Source organism: Papio anubis, chromosome 2, assembly GCF_008728515.1.
Source record: "Papio anubis isolate 15944 chromosome 2, Panubis1.0, whole genome shotgun sequence".
Taxonomy (NCBI): Eukaryota; Metazoa; Chordata; class Mammalia; order Primates; family Cercopithecidae; genus Papio; species Papio anubis.
In genome coordinates this window covers 105335830-105357003 of record NC_044977.1, presented here as the reverse complement: position 1 = coordinate 105357003, position 21174 = coordinate 105335830, and the positions used below count along the sequence as shown (strand labels likewise).

At 43.4% G+C, this 21174-nt stretch overlaps 1 protein-coding gene across 9 annotated transcripts in view; it reads left to right on the top strand.

Moving 5' to 3' along the window:
* The window catches only part of MAP3K13 (mitogen-activated protein kinase kinase kinase 13), a 192384-nt gene extending 176386 nt beyond the window's left edge, over window positions 1-15998 (top strand). For 7 of the 9 annotated variants that reach the window (XM_031663506.1, XM_021934596.2, XM_031663508.1 and 4 more), the window contains 4 exons: window positions 5242-6028; window positions 9607-9677; window positions 12507-12804; window positions 14621-15998. In XM_031663506.1, the coding sequence (XP_031519366.1) occupies window positions 5242-6028; window positions 9607-9677; window positions 12507-12804; window positions 14621-14722 (1258 nt within the window). In that variant the 3' untranslated portion in view covers window positions 14723-15998. The remainder of the gene's footprint in view (window positions 1-5241; window positions 6029-9606; window positions 9678-12506; window positions 12805-14620) is intronic. The other 2 variants (XR_004182199.1, XM_031663502.1) reach the window with 2 other exon arrangements.
* The last annotated feature ends 5176 nt before the right edge of the window (window positions 15999-21174 follow it).

Genomic DNA, 21174 nt, shown 5'->3' with positions numbered 1-21174 from the left:
TAACCAAATCTCGTGAGAACTCACTCACTCACTATCATGAGAACAGCACCCAGGGGATGATGCTAAACCATTCATGAGAAAGCGCCCCCATGATCCAGTCACCCCCCACCAGGCCCCACCTCCAACAGCAGGGATTACAATCCGACATGAGATTTGGGTGGGGAATGTAGACTCAAACCGTATCACTCATCATGGAAACAAAAGCAGGGGCTTTGATAATTACCTCTATCTAACCATATGGTTCCCCTCATTGTACCCTAGCATGGGAGTTTTGTGAAGTTTAGATAAGATAATATGTATAACATGTGAAATCATCTATCAAATCATAGATGCTCAAAAAATGTATTTTGGGATGGTTTAAAAAAAGATTGCCCTTTCACCTTTTTACTACATATTTGCCTTATATTAGTTTAATCTTGGAATTCTCTTCCTCTCATTTTTCCTTTACCAAACTCTGTAGAGACTCATTCCTCTCAAGTAACAGAGGGTTGGCTCTCTCCTAGCTAAGTTAATGTAAAGGGAAGGAATGTCCCTAAACCTAGGGTGTAGACCTAATAGTGAGATGTGAGCTAAATGCGGTAAGAATAGAGGTAATAAGAGAACACAAACCAAGAATGTATTATGATGCTATCAGAATGGCAGTCATTCTACCATAGCTGGATTAATAGGTACCTAACTTCTAATGAGTAACTACACGGACTAATCCCAATTTTGCTTTTACCCACTGCCCCAAGCATCTAATGGTCAAGTTCTGAGAAACTTTTTTTCAGATTCCACCTGACACAATCCTTGCAGGTGGGGTAAATCCCAACACCCCTTTTCTTTTGTTGTACTAATAGGGACAGAGTCTGCCTGATGGCTGCTCCCTGCCTTCTGCCTACAGTGAAAAGAAAGAGCACTGGGGGAGAAAATAGAACTATTTAACTTTTTAAAATATGAGCTCGTGTTTGCTTTTATTTTGGCTATGAGAAATGTTTGAAGGAGTTTGATACCACAAGTAGATTCTTAGTCAATGAGCTAGCTGAACACGAGAAGGCAACCCGCAAAGAGCTGTACTGTCAGCTGATTGTCCCTTGAAGGAGTTCAGTTTCACATGATTTGGACAGTGCAATGATTACCTAGTGAGAAGTCTGGAGACCTTGAAGGAAATTAGAGAGGAGAAACCATTCAACCATCCTTAAGCCCAGATTTCAGTTTATGTTTAGTTAGAGACTAAAAAGAAGAGTGTCAAGTTCAATCATGGACATTTCCAGCCTGTCATACCTGAGTACAGTCCAAAAAGATAATCTAAATACCCCATAATAAGGAGAGGCTTGAAATGGGGAAGAACTATGCCTCAGGGTCAAAAGACTTGGGTTCAAGTTATGAGTTCTGCCATTTGCTAGCTTTGTGATGGATACAAGCCAACATAACCTCTGATCCTCAGTGCACTTCTCCATACAGTGGGTATTGTAATAGTAGGAACCAAGTGCTTTCTGCAGTACAAGTTGGCCAGCTGACCATAGAATTTTGAATCTGGGACAGGAAGCTGCCAATAGCAGACAATACCCTACCCACCTTATCTTAAACCCTTAATACCTGGAACTTCTATGCTAAGACAAGTCCTCAACTGTACTTTTTTTTTTTTTTTTTTTTTTTGAGACGGAGTCTCGCTCTGTCGCCCAGGCTGGAGTGCAGTGGCGCGATCTCAGCTCACTGCAAGCTCCACCTCCCGGGTTCACGCCATTCTCCCGCCTCAGCCTCCGAGTAGCTGGGACTACAGGCGCCCGCCACCACGCCCGGCTAGTTTTTTGTATTTTTGGTAGAGACGGGGTTTCACCATGTTAGCCAGGATGGTCTCGATCTCCTGACCTCGTGATCCACCCGCCTCGGCCTCCCAAAGTGCTGGGATTACAGGCTTGAGCCACCGCGCCCGGCCTCAACTGTACTTTTCTTGTATAAGAAGAAAAACCCATCTCCTGCTGCCTACTTATGAGCTCTGGCTATTCAATGTGTGGCCTCACTTTAGCATCATCTGAGAGCTTGTTATACTTGCAGGCACTGAGGCCCCACCCCAGACCTACTAAATCAAAGTCTTCATTTTTAACAAGCTCCCCAGGTGATTTGTATGTGCCTTCAAGTTTGAACTCTGACCTTCAATAAACCAGATTGAAAATTAGGCGAGACTTTTTGTCTGGATTCTACCACTAATGAGCTATGAGAGTATGAGCCTTTTTGGCTGGGCTGTGCGCTCTTCGTCACATATGGTGAAGACAGGATTGTACCTATGGTTTCCAAGCGAAGCCTGGAACACTCAAAGGCTTGTACAGAGGTTTCTCAGAGGCCACTGCAGGTGTAGAAAGGACAAGGAGGGGGAGCCCAGGAGCCCTGCAGAGAGGGGCTGCTGCTCTCCACTTCAATCAGTTGCACTATACCTGTTTTATATACTGCATTTCTCATAATAATTCATTTGAGAGGATTCTGTTGTTAAAAACAAAAAAGTCTGGGCCTGTCATCTGTAAAATTTCATGCTGACTTGTGTCTTTCTGGTCCAAAGAAGGGTAAGGCTACTCGCTGGTAGGAAGAAAGCAGTGGTTCTTCCTGGTAATCCTAGGGACTCTGCCCTGATCAGTTCATCAGTTCAGAAACCAGTTACTGTTTCCCTACAGACCTTGGAGTCAGTGTGGGCAAGGTTTACCTTCAGGACCCTGATTTTCTTTTGCACGTAATCTTCACGACTGGCCCAGTGGACACGTGAAAACAGGACTGTGAAAGAACCCCCTCCCTTTAGGATCAAAGTGAAATGCCAGTGTCACTCCGCACTAGCCCTTCTCTTCCTGCTGCTACTCAGCCTCCTGCTGAGCTCTGTATTTCCTCCTTCTCTGACCCCTCCCTTCCTTTTCCTTCCTTCAAGCTTCACTGAGTACTCATTTTAAACAAGACTCCTTGCTAGGGTGAGGTATAGGATATAATACAGAAGGAATAACAGAAATCCTCTATAAGTGGACATGTAGGTTGTTCCCAGCTTTTTGCTATTTCAAATAATACTGTAACATAACATCATCAAACATATATTTTGATGCACATATGAGAAGACTTCAAAAACTTCATGGAAAATGTAATTATAAAGGGTAACAATTAAAAATATAAACTTTACTTCTCAACATAAGCTCCATCAAGGTTAAGATAATTTTGTAAGTGATGATATCAGTCATTTAACTCATCCCTAAAGAACCGAGAGTCCTGGGAATGTACCCATGTCACTACAGTCTTTTTTAGATTATTAACTGAAGAAAAATGGATGCCCTTTAAAGGTATTTTCAGATTAGGAAACAAAAAGAAATGAGAAGGAGCCACATTGGGAGTGTAAGGTGGATGCTTAATGATCTCTTATAGAAACTTGAAAAATTGCCCTTGTGTGATGAGATGAATGAGCAGGAGCATTGTCCTGGTGGAGAAGGACTCTCTGGTGAAGGTTTCCTGGACTTTTTTCTGCTACTGTTTTGGCTAACTTTCTAAAACACTCATATAATAAGCACATATTGTCATTCTTATGGCCCTCCAGAAAGTCAACAAGCAAAATGCTTTGAGCATCCCAAAAAACTGTTGCCATGACCTTTGCTTTTTTTTTTTTTTTTGTAGAGACGGGGTCTTGCTATGTTGCCTAGACTGGTCTCAAACTCCTGGCCTCAAGCAATCCTCCTATCTTAGCCTCCAAAGTGCTGGGATTACAGGTGTGAGCCTGACCTGGACGACTTTTACTCTTTTTTTTTTTTTTTCAGACGGAGTCTTACTCTTGTCACTCAGGCTGGAGTGCAGTGGCGTGATTTTAGCTTTCTGCAACCTCCGCCTCCTGGGTTCAAGCGATTCTCCTACCTCAGCCTCCCGAGTAGCTGGGATTACAGGCACCCACCACCACACCTGGCTAATTTTTGTAATTTTAGTAGAAATGGGGTTTCACCATGTTGGCCAGGCTAGTCTCGAACTCCTGACCTCAGGTGATCCACCAGCCTCGACCTCCCAAAGTGCTGGGATTATATGCATGAGCCACCACACCCAGCTGACCTTTACTCCTGACCAGTCTGCTTTGACTGGACCAGTTCCACCTTTTGGTAGCCATTGCTTTAATTGTGCTTTGTCTTCAGGATCATACTGGTAGAGCTGTGTTTCATCTCCTGTTACAATTTCACTTATTTAAAGAGATGTTTGAAGATCTTGATCTCAAGTGTTTAAAATTTCTATTGAAAGTTCTGCTCTTGTATGCAGCTGATCTGAATGCAACAGTTTTGGTTCCCATTGAGTGGAAAGTTTGTTCAACTTTAATTTTTCTATCAGAATTGTGTACACTGAGCCAAATGAGGTGTCTATTGTGTTGGCTATTTTTTCTGCTGTTAATCATCAGTTCTCTTCAATTAGGGCATGAGTAAGATGAATTTTTTTTCTCACAAATTGATGTGGTTGGTCTGTTCCTGTGGGCTTCGTCTTCAACATCATCTCATCCCTTTTTTTTTTTTTTTTTTTTGAAACAGAGTCTCGCTCTGTTGCCCAGGCTGGAGTGCAGTGGCACCATCTCGGCTCACTGCAACCTCCGCCTCCCGAGTTCAAGTGATTCTCCTGCCTCAGCCTCCCGAGTAGCTGGGACTACAGGCACGCGCCACCACGCCCAGCTAATTTTTGATTTTTAGTAGAGACGGGGTTTCACCATGTTGGCCAGGCTGGTCTCGATCTCTTGACCTCGTGATCCACCCTCCTTGGCCTCCCAAAGTGCTGGGATTACAGGCATGAGCCACTGCGCCCAGCCCAGCCCTTCTTAAAGAAGTTATCCATTTGTAAACTGCTGATTTCTTTGGGACTTTGTCCCCATAAACTTTTCGTAAAGCGTCGATGTGTTCATCATTCTTCCACTTAAGCTTCCCCACAAATTTGCTGTTCTTTAATTGTAGCATAATTCATGTTGCTCTGATAGGGGCTGTTTTCAAAGCGATTGTTCTGAGTGCCTCAAACTAGATCATGTTTACAGACGTCACCAATAAGGTGATACGAGTTTATTTTGATGCAAAAACTTTTGAGATCCATGCATAGCTTTTTCATAATATGCATTTTCCATGAACATTTTGCAGACTCCTCATACATTATCTCTATTGGATAAATCCCGGTGACTGCTGATTCAAAGGCTCTGTGTATTTTAAGTCTTAGGATAAATTTCCCCAAACTTGAATGTGTTTTCATGTGTTTCAGACTAAACCTGTTCTTTTCTCCCAGGCCAGACTTGTTGAGATCGGAAGGGATCCCCAGCACAGAAGTGGCTCCCACTGCATCCCCTTTGTCCGTAAGTCCCAAAATGTCCACCTCTAGCAGCAAGAGCCGGTATCGAAGCAAACCACGCCACCGTCGAGGGAATAGCAGAGGCAGCCATAGTGACTTTGCGGCGATCTTGAAAAACCAGCCAGCCCAGGAAAATTCACCCCATCCTGCTTACCTACACCAAGCTCAATCCCAATACCCTTCTCTCCATCACCATAATTCTCTGCAGCAGCAATACCAGCAGCCCCCTCCTGCCATGTCCCAGAGTCACCATCCCAGACTCAATATGCACGGACAGGACATTGCAACCTGCGCCAACAACCTGAGGTATTTTGGCCCAGCAGCAGCCCTGCGGAGCCCACTCAGCAACCATGCTCAGAGACAGCTGCCCGGCTCGAGCCCTGACCTCATCTCCACAGCCATGGCTGCAGATTGCTGGAGAAGTTCTGAGCCTGACAAGGGCCAAGCTGGTCCCTGGGGCTGTTGCCAGGCTGACCCTTATGACCCCTGCCTTCAGTGCAGGCCAGAACAGTATGGGTCCTTAGACATACCCTCTGCTGAGCCAGTGGGGAGGAGCCCTGACCTTTCCAAGTCACCAGCACACAATCCTCTCTTGGAAAACGCCCAGAGTTCTGAGAAAATGGAAGAAAATGAATTCAGCGGCTGTAGGTCTGAGTCATCCCTCGGCACCTCTCATCTCGTCACCCCTCCAACGCTACCTCGAAAAACAAGGCCTCTGCAGAAGGTAAAGTGTGATGACAAGAGGGGCCTGCGTCACTGCCTTCAAAGAATGCCAGAGCCTGTTATGTTAGACACATTAGAGAGCTACGTAAAAAGCATACATTTTGTAAAAGGACAAGATAACAGAAACATAAATCGAAATTTATTTTACTTTAAATTCATTCTTTCCACACTACTTAAGTGATAAACTACAGAATACATTTTAGGAACTACTGAACCAGAGGACTGAGTCAAGTGTATGTATAATAATTTATGAATAAATAACTATATATTGGGGATATGGGCTGAGCACGGTGGCTCACGCCTATAATCCCAGCACTTTGGGAGGCCAAAGCAGGAGGATCACTTGAGGTCAAGAGTTCGAGACCATCCTGGCCAACATGGTGAACCCTGTCTCTACTAAAAAAATATAAAAATTAGCCAGGTGGTAGCACACACCTGTAATCCAAACTACTCGGGAGACTGAGGCATGAGAATTGCTTGAACCTGGGAGGCGGAGGTTGCACTGAGCCAAGATCGTGCCACTGCACTCCAGTCTGGGCGGCAGAGCGAGACCCTGTCTCAAAAAAAAAAAAAAAACAAACAAACAAACAAAAAAAAACTATGTAGTGGGGATATGTAATCAAAATAGTTTGGAAACCACTACGCTACAGCTCTAGTCCTGAGGGATGTTACGGGAAGTAAGGAGCCTGTTATAGAATAAGTTTAAGAAGCACAGTATTCTCTCATCCCCTCATACATATTCCTAGTGCACATTAACAGTCCTCTACTTTGAGAAATCATGCAGTAAGCTTGTTTAACCGAGCATTTCCTCACCTATTTGAACATACTGCCTTTTAAAATTAACATCTATTAATCCCCCGTGGCACTAGCTTTCTTCACAATTTACTTTGGAAAACATTGCCTTAATTGACAGGCATCGTGACCCAGATAGTTCTTAGTCATTGAAACCTGTTTCTCTCCTCCTTATCCACTGGCGGCCTAGGATTTGTCAGCTGGGAAGCAGACTACCATAGCAGTTAAGAGCGCGAGCCTAGGAGTCAGACAGATCTTCCTTTAAAGCCAGTCTTTTGGCCGGGCATGGTGGCTCATGCTTGTAATCCCAGCACTTTGGGAGGCCGAGGCAGGTGGATCATGAGGTCAGGAGTTCAAGACCAGCCTGGCCAACATGGTGAAACCCCATCTCTACCAAAAATACAAAAATTAGCCAGGCGTGGTGGCATTCGCCTGTAATCCCAGCTACTCAGGAGGCTGAGGCAGAGAATTGCTTGAACCCGGGAGGTGGCTGCTGCAGTGAGCTGAGATCTCGCCACTGCACTCCAGTCTGGGCGACAGTGTGAGACCCCATCTCAAAAAAAAAAAAAAAACCCACGCTCTTCCACTTAGTACCTCTATGGACCTCAGTTTCCTTTTCTATAAAATGGGCCTAACATTGGACTCTGCCTCATCAGTTGATATAAAGACTACATGCATGAATACATATAAAGCATTTAAAACAGGGTCTGGAACATAGCACTTTTCCAAAAGTATTAGCTCTTCTTGCTATGAGTCAAAAAGAAGATTATGTATGAAAAATGTTTACAACATGCTAGACACCCACCCAATTCTAAGTATGGTTTCATCTCATCATCATTGTTCATCAGGAATTTAGCTGAAGGAATGAAAGGGTATAAAATGTAATGAGTATGTTTGGTCAACTAGGCATTGAGTAGAAAAGAAGCTGAAGCTGAGGGCTGTCATCTGAGAATTGCATTTCCCCCTCCACCTACACTGCTGCTCCTGTACTGACTAAGCAGTCCCAGAGATTAAATTGTGTTTCAGGGGCTGGCCGCGGTGGCTCACGCCTGTAGTCCCAGCACTTTGGGAGGCCAAGGCGGGCAAATCACCTGAGGTCCAGAGTTTGAGACCAGCCTGGCCAATATGGTGAAACCCTGTCTCTACTAAAAATACAAAAATTAGCCGGGCATGGTGGTCCACTCCTGTAATCCCAGGTACTCGGAGGCTGAGGCAGGAGAATCACTTGAACCTGGGAGGCAGAGGTTGCAGTGAGCCAAGATCACACTACTGAACTCCAGCCTGGGCAACAGAGCAAGACTCTGTCTCAATAAATAAATAAAAAATAAATAAATAAATAAATAATTGTGTTTCAGCTGGTGCAGTTGATTTGGGCCAATCCATTCTCTGCTCCTCCAACTCCGATGGCCAGTAACTTGTATTTTTTGGTAACTTCTTTATTAAGATATAATTTGCATACCATACAGTCCCCCCGTTTAAAAGTGTATAGTTCAATGCTTTTTATCCACAGAGTTGTGTAACTATCACCATGACCAATTTTACAACACTTTTATCACCCCAGAAACAAACCCCACACCCTTTAGCAGTCACCCCATCCCCTAGGCTCCCCCAGATAACATGTATCTTTGAACCTTTCTCATGCCGTTGTGATATCATCTACGGGTCTTTACGCCATAGAACACATACCTTGTACATTTGGCTTCATTGGAACCTCACTCCCACAGAGCAGCTCAACTTTTCTTTACCAAAATATAGTCCCATAGGTCCTCCTAGGGTAAACTGCTCATCTCAGTAGTCAGGATAACTTCATCTCTGTCTTTCCTATTTAAAAAAAAAAAAAAAAAGCATATCAGAATACAAGTAAGAGTCATGATATTTTAGAACTGACTTTTAAAAAGGTAAATTATTCTCAATATTTGGTACAGTTCCTTGGACCCAATTACCCACCTTACAAGTGATTGGGTAATCCAGCATATCATGATGCTGTGCTTAAGGACAGTTGATCTTAAGTGTGGCTGCTCCTATGCCCTTGGTTTGAGATGAGTTCCCATAAAGGAAGATCACCTCAGTCAGGACACTTAGCCCGCCTTCCAGATCAACCACGGAGCCCCAGCAATCATGGGGCCTCAGGTGTCCCAGCCAGAGCTCTCTTACTGCTGCCAACATGCTGACTCAATAAAAATGCATTAAGTACTTTCTTTTAATTGACAAACAATAATTACATATATTTATAGGGATAACACCAATTTTGTATGCAGAATTCTATTAATGGAGTGAGGCATACAGTACAAACAGGATATAGTCTAACCCTCAAAAATCTCTATCCAACCACATAATATTAGTGAAAAAGGGATTGGTATATAAAAAGGGAAAAAGTAATTGTTGGGCTTTGAGGATTTCAAAGATCACTTCTATGACAGAGCCTGGAACCACTAGTGACAATGATTACAAGAGACTGCCCCCAAATCCAAGACCTTCTCTCCAACTTCCCTCTCCATCACTCACCTCTGGACACTTTAATGGAGCCATCACCTCCCTGAGGACAGAGATAAATTTCACTCAGTTCTACACGTCTTCCAGCATCTAATGCAGGCCACCATCACAGGTACTCTGGAAAAGTTGCTAAATGAATAATGAGGACATGTACGTTTAAAGATGACATTCAGCAAGCTACTACTAAATGAATGCCTTTTGATGATAATTACATTTTTTACAGATAGTGGGGATGGTGTGAGAGAGAGAGTGACACTAAAATAAATAAAACTCTTTTCTCCTTGTTCTCCTCAGAGTGGAGATGACTCCTCAGAAGAGGAAGAAGGGGAAGTAGATAGTGAAGTTGAATTTCCACGAAGACAAAGGTAAAACCAACAAATGCACATGATTGCTTTTAGTGGAATGGGGAAAAAATCCTAAGTTTACCACACCTGCTCTTCAACCACAGGTGATTCCCTGGCAGCCACCTTACAGGCAACTTTGAACTCACTGTGTTCATGTTTTCCTGTTGCCACGTTTTGGCAGTTGTTCGTGCACAGCAGATCCTAGTTCATCAGCATTCATTTTACAGCAACTTCATGATGAGGAGCATGAATACAGATTCAAGATTACAACTGAGAATACAGTGGGCAGTTTGTGACAGATGGCCATGCTATTTTATGGGTAATTGTGTTGGTTTCTAGTGTGTCTCCCTGTGTTAGTCTGCTCAGGCTTCTGTTACACAAACTGGATGCTTAAACAGAAATTGATTTCTCACAATTCTGGAGCTGGGGAAGTTCAAGATCAAGGTTCTAGGTGACTCGGTTCCTGATGAGGGCTCTCGTACTGGCTTGCAGACAGCTACCTTCTTGCTGTTTCCTCACATGGCAGAGAGAGATCTTCCTTCCTTTAAAAGGTGACAGTCTTATTGGATTAGGGGCCCACTCTTATGACCTCATTTAACATTAATTACCTCCTAAAGACCCTATCTAGAGGGTCTATCTAGATACAATTATATTGGAGGTTAGAGCTTCAACTGATGAATTTGGGAGGAAGACAATTCAGTCCATAGCATTCCCCATGCCTTAGATTTTATACCTCAAGTTAAATATGATTAGATAAGTTGAGTCCACCTTCAACTCAGCCTTAGAAATAGCTTCTTGCTTAGATAGCGATAATAATACTCCTGCTAGGAGTCAATAAGGGCCATCTCCCCTTACTTCTAAAATAAAAGCTGCCCCTAATGTAGAGAAGATAGTTTTCCTACCAAGAGGTCTTTTTCTGCTAATAGACACTGTGTTCTTGAAGAGTAATGCTCTAAGAGGCAGAGGTTGCAGTGAGCCGAGAAGGTCTCCCCAGGAAGGTTTGTGTACCTACCCCAAAACAGGAATTCCCTACAAATGAAAGGACTCCTGGCCCTTTGATAAATTATATTCTGGATCCCCACATTATGCACAAAATTGAAATCTGTTCTCATTCCCTGCTATTCCTGGACTCTTTATGGCCTCTTCTTATATATCCCTGATCTGCCCCCCAACCCCCCACCAACTCACCCCATCACCTGGCCTGGGCATCAGCCAGGCCTAGGTCATATGGCATAAAATCTCTTTGTACTATGCCAGGTGCTGTGGCTCACACCTCTAATCTCAGCACTTTGAGAGGCTGAATCAGGAGTTCGAGACCAGCCTGGCCAACAAGGCGAAACCCCGTCTCTACTAAAAATACAAAAATTAGCCAGGCATGGTGGTGCACACCTGTAGTCCCAGCTACTCAGAAGGCTGAGGCAGGAGAATTGCTTGAACCTGGGAGGCAGAGGTTGCAGTGAGCCGAGATCACACCACTGCACTCCAGCCTGGGCAACAGAGTGAGACTCTGTCTCAAAAAACAAAAACAAAAACAAAAAAAACTCTTTGTACTAAGAAATACAGAAAGATCAGACAATGGCAAAATAAAAAGGCAGTCTTTATTATTTGTTTTCTTATGTTTTTTAAGCCAGTGTAAGCTAATATCATTCTTATTTACTAAGCTGCTTATAAACAATGGGAAGGAAGTGAGGAACTTTTGCAAATTTTCTCCCCAGAAGCTCTGGCTCATTAGAGCCAAACCCAGATGTTAACTGGAATGAGCTACTAACTGGCTGGGCAGTACCCACAGCTGCAGAGTGAATGTTCCTTCCAAGCTCATTTCTGTTGGAGGTTGGTCAACAGAGGTAGTGAAGACACTTGGGCCTCCAGGGTCACCATGCCCAGTGGATACTGGGCTCTGGGAAATGAAGCTGGGGTAGATTGACGGGGAGGTGAGGGATGGGGGTTAGAGGAGGACACTGATCAAAGTGTGTGTAGACGCAGCCCAAACCTCAGCTCTGCCTTTTCTCATGGTGTGGCCTTAAACAAGTCACTTCTCTTCTCTGGCTCCAGTTTACTCATCTGGGAAATGAGTTAGTCCAGAGACTCTCCAAAGTCTCTTTCACCTGTGAGAATCTATAACTCTAAATAAGAGGCATAATTGAACATTTCCATACCATGCATACATGTACATAATATGATTAGACAAGCTGATTTTTTTCAAAGACAAGTCATAGCCATCAGCTTGGAGTGTAGTGTTTAGTCACATAAATATATAAACCAAATGAAAGGGGAAATTAAAATTTCCTTCTTGTGTTAGTTACCTTGGGCTGCCAATACTACAGATTGGATGGCTTAAACAACAGGAACTTATTTCTCAAGTTCTGGAGCTGGGGAAGTCCAAGATCAAGGTGTCAGCAGATTCAGTTTCTGGTGAGGGCTCTCTTCCTGGCTTGCAGACAGCCACCTTCTCTGTTTCCTCACATGGTCTTTGCCCTGCACATGCATGTTGAAAGAGGGTGGGAGGGAGGAATGGAGACAATCTCTTCCTCTTCTTATAAGGCCACCAATCCTATTTGATTAGGACCCCACGCTTATGACTCCATTTAACTTTATTTACCTCCTGAAAGCCCTGTCTCCAAATACAGTCACACTGGTATTAGGGCCTCAACACGGAATTTCATGGGGGATAAAATTCAGTCCATTGCTTTAATGTTAAAAGTTAAATAGTTTCTACCTATCTTGATTTCTTAGACCTCCTCAATGGCAGGAAGAAAACTAGATTATCCCTACCACTACTATGAGTGACAAATAAGGAAAGGAAAGTAGTTGTTCCTCCGACTAAGTTCTCCTGGTTCTTCTTGGTTCTAGGCCCCATCGCTGTATCAGCAGCTGCCAGTCATATTCAACCTTTAGCTCTGAGAATTTCTCTGTGTCTGATGGAGAGGAGGGAAATACCAGTGACCACTCAAACAGTCCTGATGAATTAGCTGATAAACTTGAAGACCGCTTGGCGGAGAAGCTAGACGACCTGCTGTCCCAGACGCCAGAGATTCCCATTGACATATCCTCACACTCAGATGGGCTCTCTGACAAGGAGTGTGCCGTGCGCCGTGTGAAGACTCAGATGTCTCTGGGCAAGCTGTGCGTGGAAGAACGTGGCTATGAGGTGGGGGCTTCTCCCTTCTCCCATCACTGTTCCCTTTTTTGCTCTTTGGGGTTCAAGGCTCTAGAGCCTTTACAATTTTCATTTAGTAATAAGATATAACAGTAACCTTGTATTAGTCTGTTCTCACAGTGCTATAAAGAACTACCTGAGACTGGGTAATTTATGAAAAAAGAGGTTTAATTGACTCACAGTTCCACAAGCTGTACAGGAAGCATGGCTGGGATCATGGCAGAAGGTGAAGAGAAAGCAAGCATGCCTTCACATGGTGGTAGGAGAGAGAGAAAGCGAAGGGGGAAGTGCCACCCACTTTGAAACCATCAGATCTCATGAGAACTCACTCACTATCATGAGAATGGCAAGGTGGAAATCCTCTCCCATGATCCAGTCACCTCCCACCAGGTGCTTCCCCCAACACTGGGAATTGCAATTCAACATGAGATTTGGGTGGGGACACAGAGCCAAAGCATATCAGGCCTCCAAGAAGTAAGTAGAAGTACAGAGATCAACAGAGCTCCCAGAAATGAGGGAGTTTCTCCCAAATGACACACATACATGGAACTGCTCAGGAACCCTTCATGTCAAGATTTAACTCAAACATCCCCTCCTCCCACTCCCATCTCCCAACGTGGTTAAAGGTCTGAGCCCAGGTCAGGTGTGGTAGCTCAGACCTGTAATCCCAGCGGGAAGACAGGAGGATCACACTAGGGTCAGGAGTTCAAGATCAGTCTGGGCAAGATAGCAAGGCCTTGCATCTACAAAAAAAAAAAAAAAAAATTTAGCTGAGTGTGGTGGTACATGCCTGCAGTCCCAGCTAGTTGGGAGGCTGAGGTGGAAGGATCTCTTGAGCCCAGGAGTTTGCGGCTGCAGTGAGCTGTGATCACACCACTGCACTCCAGCCTGGGCAACAGTGAGACCCTGTCTCTGGAAAAAAAAAAAATTATTTTAAAGGTCTGAGCCTCCCCGCTCCATACCCTGACTCTTCCCTGGATGATGCCATCATAGGACATATAGCACTTTATTTCATATTCAGGATTGCCTTTGGAGGGGCAGGCTAGCATAGTGGTTGTAAGTGTATACCCTGGAATCTGACTGCCTGAATGCAAATCGCAGCATTCTACTTACTGTGGGACCCTGGGCAACCCACTTAACCTCTTTGTAAAAAGGGGATGATAATACATCTGTCTCATAGGGTTATCATGAGGACTAAATGGATTAACAGATGTATTAATAAACTACTTACCGCAGGGCACAGTGGCTCATGCCTGTAATCCCAGCACTTTGAGAGGCCAAGGTGGACGGATCACGAGGTCAGGAGATCGAGACCATCCTGGTTAACACAGTGAAACCCCATCTCTACTAAAAATACAAAAAATTATCCGGGCGTGGTGGCACACACCTGTAATCCCAGCTGCTCAGGAGGCCGAGAGGCAGGAGAATCACTTGAATCCAGGAGGCGGAGGTTGCAGCAAGCCGGGATCACACCACTGCACTCCAGCCTGGGCGACAGAGTGAGACTCCATCTCTAAATAAATAAATAAAGTACCTACAACAGTGCCTGGAGCATAGCAAACGCTACAGAAGTGGTGGTGTGGTGGGCACTGTTATTATTGTCGTAGCAATCATCAGCATCATCTTTATGTGTTTTCTTTCTCCATAAGCCCCACAAGGACAGGACCTGATCTCATTTACCTCTGTAGCCCCCTTACCAAGCGCAGTGCCTGTTGTGTGGGAGGTGTTTGACATATATTTACTGAGCGTATATTTACTGAGTGATTATAGAAATGAATTAAGGTTTTATTTTGTCTTGCCTTTGCAGAACCCTATGCAGTTTGAAGAATCGGACTGTGACTCTTCAGATGGGGAGTGTTCTGATGCCACAGTTAGGACCAATAAACACTACAGCTCTGCTACCTGGTAATGAAGGAATACACGTCCTGAAGATCTCGTGACTATACTGGCATTTCAGATCCACCCCACCCCCAGACTCATCCCACTCTCTCCCAGCATTTTGTCTGGGAAGAGAGACTACCCCATCTTTACACCCCCTAGAAATGAGCTGCAATAACAGGAACATGAAACTTCGCAAATCTCTGGAAAATAATATCCAAATGAAATTAAGTCTCACTGAACATTTCAATCAAGAATGGCAGGGATCTATTTTATTGAATATTCTAGCTACTGTAACATTGATATTTATTTTTGTTTGACATTTTAACACTTTGTACTGTAAAGAGTGAACTATATATGAGATAAAGATACAATAATTTCTTGCAAAAAAAAAAGAGATAAAGAAAAAGAAAAGGACAGAAAAAAAGAAATAAGTGGAATTTAGGAGCAACATCCTTGGGAATTTGTGGGGCCGGGAGGTATTATTGCTGCTTGAACAGGGGACCAGGTCTTTTGGCCATAAGTGACTAAAGAAGAGCCAGAGCAAGACATTTAACGTTTTAGAACACAAAGAACAGCAAAAGAAAAGCCATTCCAGGCAACTTGTGAACAGATCATATTCACTTCAACCAGCTTGTCCAGGTGGGTTACAGAAATGACCTAGAAAAGTCTGGTGACCAGATACTCACGCCCAACGTCTTCAAGGGCGTGTGCTTCCTCTAGGAGGGAAAAACAAGCCTGTATGTGTGGAAGCTGATTTCATTTTTAAATGTTTAAACAGCAGTTGGTAGTGAGGTTTACAGATAGTGTCAAATCTTGTTTTTGGCAAATACGTCCCTTTTTAGTGCTGTCACTGTCATGACCTTGACAAATGTGCTACCTTGACCCAATGTGTTGATCTTTCATACTCAAGTGCCATTTCCTTGTAGCTCATTTCCTTTCTGTCTGCTGACCACTTCCTGTAGGAACAAAGGTTGGGGGGCAGTACGGAGGAGGAGAAAAGGGTAAGAGAGGAAGAACATCTACAACGGTGTTAGGAAAGCGAACGTGGAATTTATAAAACTCCATTCTCAGGATCACTCAGTTCAGCTACGTGGAGAAGATGGAATCACCCTCTCTGGAACCAGGTTGCTTGTCTACTTGAGTCATATTGATTCAAGCGGGAGAACAGACTTTGAAGGCAGCTAGGATGTATGTGTGTCTATACAATGTCTGAGCCCAAACCATCCCTTTGTTTTTATTTACTAGCTCATTCTATGTTGGAAGTTCTTTTTTTGTTTTGTTTTGTTTTTTGTTGTTGTTTTGTTTTATTTTGTTTTGTTTTTTGACAGAGTTTCGCTGTTTTTGCCCAGGCTAGAGTGCAATGGCACAACCTTGGTTCACTACAACCTCCACCTCCCGGGTTCAAGCGATTCTCCTGCCTCAGCCTCCCAAGTAGCTGGGATGACAGGCGCCCACCACCACGCCCAGCTAATTTTGTATTTTTAGTAGAGATGGGGTTTCACCATGTTGGCCAGGCTGGTCTCAAACTCCTGACCTCAGGTGATCCGCCTGCCTCGGCCTCCCAAAGTGCTGGGATTACAGGCATGAGCCACTGTGCCTGGCCTATCTTAGAAGTCTTAATGACTGGTTACCACTGTCAAAATAAAGGCAAAAACAAGCAACCTGCAAAAGGCAACTCCTCTCCCAGCACCATAGCATTTTTGTTCAATGCTACTTGTAAAATATCTTTTACTTCACTCCAAATCAATGCAGTTTTAAGGAACTGGATTTGAACATTTGTGGAAAGAACAAGTGATGCTGAGCAGAGATAGGAAAGATTTTTACATTTGCCAAAAGCATGAGGTCCTGCCTGTCTCCAGGGTCATGGGCTCTGAAAAGCATTCCAAGGTACTTCGTGGTGCCTTGGCATTATGGAAAATTTTATTTAGAAGTTTATGTACAAATAGATGTTGACCTAGTACCTGTCCCTGTCTCCAAGATAGATTACTGTCAAACAACCTCTCTAGATTCGCTGGACTCTTTGACATTGCATCATGTTGGACATTAGGAAATACTTGCACAGACAGCTGTTAAACCATTTCCAATGCACATGAAAATGTTGTCACTCCTCTGGGTTTCACTGATTGTATCAGCCAAAAAGGAAAGGCAGGAGGGAATTTAGAATTCCTTTTGCTTGTTTGATCCATTTGTTTACACTTTATGTTGATACATTGATTTAAAATGTAGTGTCTGTGATTTATAGCTCTTAGGTAGGATGAAGGAAAATGTTTAATTTATACAAAGAACAGTATTGTTTGCATTAAATTATTCCATTTTGTAAAAATTCTGTAGCTGGACTACATGAAAGATCTTAAGTTATGGCATTATTATCATTGTTATTTTATTTTATAATATTATTCTCATTTTCTGTTGATCAGAAGGTGTGATTTATGATGTAGCACAATGATTGTGTTTATTGCTAACCAGGAATTATTATGGATTTTATGATTTTAATGAAGGAATGAAAATGGAACTGCCATTTGGGAGCTCCCTGGTATTGATCTTAGCTGTGTTCCCTAATTTTCTGTGTACAACAATCATCTGAGGATGCATGTTCTGCCCTGAAGCCCAATGGATACATGTGATTTTGACCTGATCATGAAAGCTCCTGGGTGGGCCAGTAACCCCCAGGATGTCAAATAGTGGATGGACATATAGTTCAAAAGCTGTAAACTTTCTAAAGTTTCTTAGGAAATAAAATCATGGGACTATATTAGAAATAAAAAGAGAATGATTTAATGTCCTGAGAGGAACAGACCTAGAGGGTTTCCGCACAGGGCTCATGGATTCATTTCAAGAACTGACAACATAGTTTGCAATCTCCTTCCTGCCAGACCCCTTTATTCTCCCATCTTTATTCTCCTAGTGGGGAGTAGCAGGGAGACTCAAAAAAGAAATGGTATACAGTAGTCCCCTCTTACTCGGCTTCACTTTTCATGGTTTCAGTTATGCTCAACCACAGTCCAAAAATATTTGATGGAAAATTCCAGAAATAAACAATTCGTAAGTTTTAATTGCACGGCATTCTGAGGAGCATGATGAGATCTTGCCCCTTGCTGCCCTGGATGTGATCCTCCCTCTGTCCAGCATATTCATGCTGCTCATCCATTAGTCACTTAGTAGCAGTCTTGGTGATCAGAGCGACTGTCTCAGTTATCAGATGACTGTATCGCAGTGCTTGTGTTCAAGTACCCTTACTTGATTAATAATAGCCCTAAAGGGCAAGAGTGCTGTGCCTAATTTACAAATTAAATTTTATCATAGATATGTAAGTATAGAAAAAAACAAAACATAGTATAGGGTTTGGTACTACCAGAGTTTTTAGGCATCCACTGGGGGTCTTGGAATGTATCCCCCAGAGATAAGGGAGGACTACTGTATATACATGTAGGGCATGACATAAAATGCCTAACTGTGATGTCATCCTAGAACAAGACTAAAGAACTTTAAGAAGGAGGACTGGTCACTTAGAGAACCAAGCACTGGAAAAATATCTTGAAAGGCCATATTTTCCATCCTCTGACTTCACATCTCACTGTACTGCAAATCTCTCTGGTTCATTATTCCTTGGAACTGAGATGCTACAACTCTATGTCTTCTTTCTATCCAACATGAAACACTGGCACTTTTGTCCAATTCTTGCCCACCTTCAGTGGCAACAGAGAAACATGAGGGTCAGCTTCTATCTTACATCTTTCAGTGATGGTCTTCCTAGAAAACCTACCCCTGATACCTCATAATTTTGATCAGTTTTTTTTTTAATTCTCATCTTGATTATCTGTTACACTATTGTCATCATACACCTTATCTGGATTAACTGTTATGAGTATGTTAGGGTAGTACGTAGTGGCTGAATCTCAGTCATTCATTGTATAGTTGAGAGTCTGAATAAAGTCCATATTGAATACATTTTTTTGAGTAGAATTGACTAGGTTTCAGAGAAGAATAATGTCCTCAGTGGAGGTTAAAAAGGGAAATACCTTTTCTAGCCCAGCCTGCTCCTTTGCTGCCTGCCTTGTGATAACCACGAAAATCTTGAATTGATGTATGTTTCTTTGAGAACGACTCCACAGTCATCTGAAGAGTGTTGAATCAAGAGCTCAGGGAAGTTATGAGCTAATTCTTCAGTCCCAACAAGTGTGTTACAACAGTGCTTCCAGGGACCTCACAAGACTGTGATTTCAAGCTGCTTCATTGATGGAAAGTTTCACCACCTTGGGATGAATGTCCATGTTCAGTTAGCATCTGTTTTTGACTGACTGCAAGATGATGAGTTTTAATTTGGGTTACAGAGGAGCATTTTGTTCTGATTTCCATCTATTTCTAGGTCATATGCTCTGGATAACAGTTCCTTTTAAAATTGCTTTGCAGAGGGACTGAGAAACCTGCATCTACTTTGAAATCATAATGGACCTTACCATCACTTAAGTTTAGACCTGTTTGCAAGATGGTGGGGAGCTCCTGCTTAGAAAGATGAAGATGCCAGCTCTATTGTAAATTAGCATCTTCTTGACGTTGAGATACTATGTTTTAAAATGTTGGCATCAACAAATCTATCCTCCTAGAATTAAAGACATTTTGAGTAGGATTTAGTAGGTACTGGACATCTCCTGTAGAGCTTCATCATGCTAAATTATTCCCTCTCCTTTTCTAATATATGTGCTTGGGTTTGGGGTTTGCCTGGCGCCAACCCAGACATTTTTTTTGGAGGGGGGGCGGGCAGGATCTCTGTCACCAGGTTGGAGTACAGTGGCATGATTATGGCTCACTGCAGCCTCACCCTCCTGGGCTCAAGTGATCCTCCCACCTCAGCCTCCTGAGTAGCTGGGACCACAGATGTGTGCCACCATGCACAACAATTTTTTTTTTTTTTTTTTAGAAATGGGGGTCTCCCTGTGTTGCCCAGGCTGGTCTCGAACTCTGGATTCTAGCGATCCTCCTTCTTTGGCCTCCCAAAGTACTGGGATTACAAGTGTGAGCTGCCACGTCCAGCCTCCAGACTATTTTAAATGCCCTCTCCCACTGGGGAACATTGGCATCCTTTAAGAATAAATGCATCCTTTTTGATCAGATGACTTACTCTTTTTTTCTTCAATGTCCTATGTCTCAACTTTTTTTTTTCCTTTTCTTAAAACAGTCCCACTTGAACTTCTTGGAACTGAATTCTCCAGAACGTAACATTTATAATCCATAGAATTCCTGCCCTGCTTTGCAGTAGAGTGTGCTATGTTTTGTTTTCCCACTGAGCCAGAAGTCAAAATATTATACTACCACTTACCACCATCTACCCCCTCCAAGACCAAGACCAACATTATGTATTGAGCACTGTATCTTCCCTACTGAGCCGAGACACAGCCTCAGAACCTCTCAACATAGCACTTGGAGCAACAATTGCCACTTGACTGAAATTGCTGTTTGAGCTTGAGTTAGCCCCAATGGGAGAACGACAGGCTCGCGCTAGTGTTCTCTTATGGCTCCATCTGTGGTGTCAAGGGTGGTACCACTGAAAGGGGAAAGGTCACTTCCCTCCACCCACTGCCCTTCTGGACAACAATTCCAATTGAAGGAACACCAATCACTGATGGATCCAATTCCAAAATGTCTCTTCATTCACATTTAATTCTGTTGAATGAATATGTTCCTCCCTCACCTCTTATAAACAGTAAATTAATATAAGTCCCATTTACTTGCTTCTTTCTTAGACTCTACGAGACTCATGTACCAAAATAATGTGACATTCTTTTCGAGACTTTGACTTGTACTGTCAGTATGAATTTAGTGCCTTTCCAGGCAGCAAAATGTTTCTTCTTTGCCAATTTCATAGGACAAACATCCCAGGATACTCATACCACCAGTGTTACCAACCTCACAGACTGGCACATTAGAATCATATTAATCTGCTTGTTTGCATGTTACAACTGATACTGCAAATGCCTATTCAAGTTAGACTGAACTAGGCTAAGCAGAGGACCCTTGTGGAACCTGGAGCATTTCTCAGGGACAGGTGGCTAAAGAGGAGAGCTCTGAAATCACTGCTCTGAGAAACAAAAGGTGGGTTAAGGCTTTTGTTAACTGTCACGTGGCCAGGGTACAATGGCAGGATTTCACAGAGTAGAGCCCTAAGCAGATGGCAAGACCACTGTAAGGAAGCTCCCAGCAGCATCCCAGGTCTGCTCTCCAGAGCCACTTCACAGCACTCAGGGATCGCTGGCTCCTGGCCCCAGGCTGCTGTCCAGTGACCAGGTGGACAGGGTCCTCCAGTGACTGCAGGCCAAGGGAATCCTGGCCAGCATGTGCAAGCTATTAGGAAGATGTCCCATCTTCGCCCATATCACCCCAGTGGCTCTTCACCTCCAGAGTGACCACTTCCCAGACTCTGGAAGTGGGAAGACCCTCTTTGATGCTTTATTACAATAATTTGAGCTCCTATGGACTTGGAGC